General features: G+C 43.3%; 1 protein-coding gene across 1 annotated transcript in view; it reads left to right on the top strand.

Moving 5' to 3' along the window:
- Positions 1-3,042: 3,042 nt before the first annotated feature.
- The window catches only part of jph3b (junctophilin 3b), a 46,774-nt gene continuing 43,054 nt past the window's right edge, over positions 3,043-6,762 (top strand). The window contains exon 1 of the mRNA XM_018703592.2: positions 3,043-4,912. Coding sequence (XP_018559108.1) covers positions 4,531-4,912 — 382 coding nt within the window. The 5' untranslated portion in view covers positions 3,043-4,530. The remainder of the gene's footprint in view (positions 4,913-6,762) is intronic.

Below are 6,762 nucleotides of genomic sequence, written 5' to 3'. Positions count from 1 at the left end.
TGCCTCCTCCACTCCCCCCCCCTTTCCCTCTTTCTACTACCAGTGTGTTTAGAGGCCTAAGCCTTAATCCCCAGCCTCACAGTGATTTTATTACTGTAATCTGGGCTGGAATTGGCTTAGCTCTCTCAGACACTGGCAGACAGAAGGACAAGGACAACAACAGCAACAGGACAGCTGCAGGGAGGAGCTAAACAGGAAAAGGATGACATGGAGAGAGAGGCACTTAATGATGTGAGGAGGACGGAGAGGAGGTACAGTCAGGGAAAGGTAGAAGGGGAAAGACAGAAGAGTGGTTTAAAGGACAGTTAACTACAGAGAGTGATTTAATATCACCTGTTGTTTGCCTCTCTGTCTACACTGATCCACATAATGCTCAAATTAGGTCCAGCACAGAGAGTGAGGGTGTTAATTCACTTTTCCTTCCTCAAACACAATTGAGATGCTCTTGAGCAAGGCAAATCACTGTGAAGTTTAAAGAAAAATCCACAGTGAATCACACAGGGCAGAAAAACGCTGCTCCAAGACCTGACCTGCACAGTGTACACGAAATACCACATACATCAATAACAACAAGCCATCTGCATTGTTTTAACTGGCAACTTACAGTTAACAGTTAACTTGGCAAAGTGGCCACAATTGGTCCCGGATGCTCCCATATAGAATCTTTACAAACCCGGAGTTATGACTCCTTTTATTATCAGAATTTGAGACAAAGATCTGATGAAAATGATTAAGGCAGTTAATTATTTTTGTTCCATTCATATGTGCAGGCAGCCAGCAGGAGACACTCTGATGCACATGCTTTAGACTTTCAGAGACCCTAGACAACTTCTCTGGCATATGCACCCAGTTAACATACATTGGAATGAATTGGGTGGTATCTGGGAAGTATCTCATCTTATTAATACATCCATGGCTTTGCCCTTTATGGAGATGTTTATTCCATTGTTCCAATTCAGTAACGGTTAAATGCCCTCAACTGCAAAAGTCTTCAAGTAGAAAGAGAGTTCAGAGAGCTCAGTTTTCTATGAGAAGTTGGATATAGCATCGAATATGATAATATGCTCCTTTGTAATCAGGTTATTTAAATTAATCTCAGACTACTGTACATGCTACATGCACTTATGCATAAAATATCTGACATTAGAAATCTTTTGAGCTACAGAGCTTAATCTGTAAGACTCTGTTGAATTATCATTTGGAAAGTTGTGATTGTTCTGTGTTGTAAATGCAGGCATCACCAAGTGTGTTAGTTTTTGCCCTCAGTTTTTTGGTCCAAAAACAATGCCTTGGTGTTTTTAAGTTTTAAGTGGAACTGCTTCCTGACACTGTTGACAGTGACCTCTGTGGATTGTGCAGTGTTACAGGGACACAGTTTGTTACAGTGTTAAAGGGACATCTCTTTCAAAAAATGCCTTTATAGAAGATCTTTATATGTAATTTTTCACTGCTCAACATAAAAAACCTCTGCATGTTAAATAAAAATTATCTGTGAGGACATGCTGCCTTTTTCAGTCATCAAAACAAATGTACTTCAATCAATGCAGTCCCAGCTAAGCAAAGTACGAGAACCCTTTGGAATTGCCTGGTTATAGATAAACACAATGTGCTTGAACTAAATAACAAATCTTAAATGTCTTTATTGAACACCCCCATCAAACATTCACAGCACTGATGGATGAAGTCAGTGAAACCTTGGATTTAATAACTGGTCAGCTCTTGTTGGCAGTAGCTGCGGATGCTTTAATGTTTAGAAAATTTGGACCCTTCTTCCAACAGAGCTGCTTTAGCTCAGCTCTCTTGAGGTCATTCACAGTATCTCTGTTGGTTTAAGGTCTGGGCTCTGACTGCGCCACAGATCGTCTTTGTATAGTAGATTTATTTCATTGTTCTGGTCATTGTTCTGCTGCATCAGCCAACTTCTACTGAGCTTTGGCTGGTGGATATATACAGAAAACATGGCAGACACAAGTAAATGTTTGGCTGATGGTAAGAAACTTTTGATTAATGGTACAAATTCATATATTGCATATTTTTTTTGTAACTGATAGTTGCTGTTCACACAGAGCGAGTTAGATTAGTTAGTTTATTAACAAGTCAGGTAAAGCAATATTTCAGTGGTTTCAGCAGTAAACAGCTATCTACATGTTTAAATTCCCTGAGCAATAATATACAACACATAGTCTTTGTCCAAGTTCCACATTCTGACTCAAAAGCATCTGAACGATGAGAAATAAATGGGAATTTGGACCTATCCGAGGAGCACATGAACGCAGCATAAGATGTCTCAGTTTATAGACAGTTTGTCTGTAAATGGGCTGATAAATATTTAAACTCTAATGTTACTTTGTTACCCTTTGCACCTTTATGTAAATCACCAATAGCATTCCTCAGATCTCTTTTCTGCGAGGTGTGGCATCAGGCTGTGCTTACTGTGAAAGGCAACTAAAAATGTTTGAGTGTTTTTTTTAAAGGTCAAAGTAGCTATAACCCACACCTCCAATCATGTTTCAGTGATTGCACTCCAGGTTTGCTAACCCCTGGACTAATTCTATACACACAAGAGCGATACAGTGTTTTGTGTGTGACTTGTTCATTGTGCCTTCAATGAACTGACCATATTTTAAGACAAATTTATATGCAAATGCAGGTAATTCCTAAAGGTGCACTTACCTTTTCTTGCCACCGCATTTAGTGACACTGATCTTCTCCCCTAACTCTTAGCAAGAGGGCAAACAGGTGCATTTAATAACATGTTAAATGTGCGAATGGTGACTGATAATATGTATTACTGCCACTGCAGTCATCTTTAGACTGTCAGATCAGGTCAACAAGCTGAGACTGAGGCAAGACACAGGAGAGGAAGGAGGAAGGCTGAGAAAATGATAAAAGCTACAGGTGAGGGAGGATGAGAGAGGCTCTACTCTGTGTGGGGTGTGTGTCTCTTTAAGAGCTGGAGTGTGCTATTGAGCAGGAGGAGGGAGGGTGGGGGGGGACTTGGTTGGCTGCATTGGAACAGTCCTCTCTAATGAGCAGATTTTCTGAGAGAGAGAGACATACACTCAGAGACAGAGAGAGAGAGAGAGAGAGAGAGAGAGAGACTGAGCGATCCAGCCATAGGAGAAGAGATTGTAAGACCAAGACAGCAGGCAGGCAGGCAGGCTGTGCGTCAGCCAGCGCTCCATAGGGAAACATGGAGATGAGCAGGAGATGCTGAAGAGGACAGAACGCACCATAACAGGATCATATGGATGGATGTTATTTCATCAAACGGGCAACCTGAAGGCAACCCACGCAGAGGATAAACCACTTATGGACGCAGTGGATTAAAGACCTACAGACAGACTGAGAGGGAGAGGGGGACTAGAGGAGGAGAAAATAATCAATTCAGTTGTTTATTTTCATTGTCTGTGTGTGCGCATTTGCTGTCAGAAAGAGTGTGTGTGTGCTTGCATATAGTGGGTGCGTGCACAAGGCAGGAGACTGCATTGCTGCTCTCCAGCACCACAGGACAAACAAAAAAAAAAAAAAAAAAAAAAAAAAAAAAAGCAGCCAAGCAGATTACCCTATGTGTTTTCCCCCATTTTTCTCTCTCTCCCTCTCTCTATGCATGTGTGTTCCTTCGCTGTGTGATCAGGCACAGTGTGTGTGTGAAGGCTGAGAATAAGAAGATTGTGAAGCCTGAAGTGAGCCCCACGTTCAGAGTTGAAATCATTTTTTGTCTGATTATTAGGAGCAGAAGAAAAAAAAAATATTTTCTTAAAGAGTAAAGTCTTTTTTCTTTCATCACACAATATGTCAAAGTTGTGGCCTCACTGCTGATCAGGGTGGCTTCTATGCTGGAAGCTCGGAGGTTTGAAGGGCTGCCACCGGGGAGGCTTCTTGACTCTACACCCCAGAGAGGTGGAGGCATCATCAGGTAGGAGGCGGCAGAACGAGTGGGCCTGAGCGGAAAGCAGGAGAAGAGTAGGAGGAAGAGTTCTGCATTTGTGTCGTAGACTGTGTAGGCAGGCTGATGGCAGGCCGGTGGAGCTGCCTGATGGTTTCATCTCCTGCTGAGAGAGGATAATGGCAGCTCTGGGCCCACTCTCCTCCTCTCTCACCTGCATCTGCCACAGAGAAGCTGGGAAGTGCTAACCAAAGCTACAAAGAACCCACCAAGAGGATGGTGTGAACATCGTCACGCTGCGCTTTCCCACCACGCAGGGAGACCCCTGACATTCCTGTGAGGGGCCAAGTTTTGTTATTCCCGTTTTTTGTTTTTTTCCTCCTTTCTCTTCTTCAAGCCAGCTGAAAACAGAGAGTGGCGTTTCTTGATTTCTGTGGGAGTTCTCTCCCTCTCCTTCCCAACTTTCTCCTCCTCCTCCTCCTCCTCCTCCTCCTCACCCCCGACCACACCAACCTCTAAATTCAGCTCCATGGATTGGTTCTAGCACCAACCTGTCCTTCTTTTTTCTCCCTTTCTTTTCTTTTTCTTTTCTTTTTCTTTTTGTCGAGGCTTCAGGGGAATTGCCAAGACCTGTTTCATGCATGTCCACTGGCGGCAGGTTCAACTTTGACGATGGGGGGTCATACTGCGGAGGGTGGGAGGAGGGGAAGGCGCACGGCCACGGGATCTGCACGGGACCCAAAGGCCAGGGCGAGTACTGTGGGTCCTGGGCCCATGGTTTTGAGCTGCTGGGCGTCTACACTTGGCCCAGTGGTAACACCTACCAGGGCACCTGGGCTCAGGGCAAGAGACACGGAGTGGGTGTTGAGAATAAAGGTCGCTGGGTGTACAAGGGCGAGTGGACGCACGGCTTTAAGGGACGCTATGGTGTTCGGGAGAGCACAGGGACGAGTGGGAAGTACGAGGGTACGTGGAACAACGGGCTGCAAGACGGATACGGAACAGAGACATACTCAGATGGAGGTAAGGGGGGGCACATGGGCAGATGCATTGTGGGTGTTTTGGGGGTGGGTTTGAGAGTGTGTGACAGAGAGCATAGGAGGATGTGTGAACCAAACACAGTGGCTGTCAAAGAGCGATATTAAGAGTGACTGACAACTGTCTTCTGTGAAAACAACTTGTTACTGGAGAATGATTGACAGGCTGGTGACAGTTACAGAGGTGACAGATGTACAGTAGGAGGAGTTTGTCCAGCGGTCTTCTCAGGTCATCCTTTCTTCTGCCGCGCCCTGTCAACACACACACACACACACACACACACATTCATGCAGAGGCAAGGGGTTGCATGAGGACAGGCTTTGATAAGGATTCTCAGTTTCTGTTCTAATTTTCAATCTCTGACTCTTCCTTTCTCTCTCTCCTCCTCTTCTCTTTCTTCCAGTCTTAACCCTTTCATTCAGCTGCATGAGAACACACTGTATGTGGAGGCCTTCAATTCAGGCCATGCAGTCTTAAGGGTTGAGTAAAAGGTTAGAGGGACAGAAGAGGACAGCAGCTCTCAAGTAACAGGTCCCAAGAAAACAGAGAATGTTAGAAAACAGATTACAGTGTTGATTAAACAGAAAGGGTAGAGATTCATGTCTTCACCATAGATATCCCCATTTATCATGGCAGCCCTTATACTGTGTACTGATATTTGAATACACTATGGAAGAAAAGAGGCAGTGTAGCAACTTGAGCCTTGCATGGTAAATTGCAGATCTTTCATTCTTACAAGAGGAACTATTCTGTCAGAAGGCCAAGGCGGAGGGCTTCAGCAAAGCACTACAGGGCTGTCCAGAAAAAAAAAAATTGAACCAGGCTCAACTTTTGCTGCAGTGTAATGTAAAGACGCTACATACTTGCTACTGTGATAACTTTCCTGATTTGTTAAATCCTGTTTTGGAATCTAATAAGCCTTCAAACCAGCCTCTTGCATTGTTAAACACAGTACTGTTTTCAGTCTGTGTGAGATCTGTGAAGCTAAATGCTAAAGTCAGCATGCTAACATGCTGATGCTAAGCTGATGTAGTGTTTAGCATAATAATATGCTAACATCCAAACATTTTCTAGTTAGCACTTGACACAATATACAACTGAGGCCCATGGGAATTTTATCAGGTGAAAGTACTGGATAAATTAAAATTTGGACCTGATGATGGTGACGGATGAAAGGGCATTAAAGTTATTACAGTTCTCTGCTCCCCAGAGGATGAACCAGATGGGAACAGGGACCAGATTTTTCACAAAATTTTATATGAACTTCAGGATGGCCCTAGAGAAAAAGTGACAGGGACGCTGAAGTCAAAAGACTTCATCAACCGGGCATTATGCTTATCTGTACCAAATGTCATATCAGTCAATCCAGTAATTTTTGTGATATTTAATCAACTGAATGACAGGCAGACATTACCATCTCTAGAGCCACACTGACAGCATGGTTAAATATACAGCTGAAACAAGTATAGAGTTTTCTGGTGGAACTGGTGGGAAAATTCAATTGTAATTGCAAAATGATGGCCACATAAATGCACATATTCATGATGCTGTGTTGTTTATTTCATCTGACTGCAGTAAAAAGCTGAAAAAATAATTATGGCAACGAGATATACAGTTCCTATTTTTATGATTTATATGAAAAAAAAAGCCCATTTACACATGCACTATATATTTTAAAGGAGGCACGATGAGTTTCTTAGATCAGGGCTCAGTTCAGTCAAAGTTAATAAGACACACACCGTATGAATTGCCTGCCTAACAATAGAAACAAGCATGCACACACCCATGCATGCTTTTTGCATGCAAAAATGCACACAAACAAAATCTGGCAGAAT

Source organism: Lates calcarifer, linkage group LG10 (assembly GCF_001640805.2).
Source record: "Lates calcarifer isolate ASB-BC8 linkage group LG10, TLL_Latcal_v3, whole genome shotgun sequence".
NCBI lineage: Eukaryota > Metazoa > Chordata > Actinopteri > Centropomidae > Lates > Lates calcarifer.
This window is presented reverse-complemented; position numbering and strand designations above follow the sequence as displayed.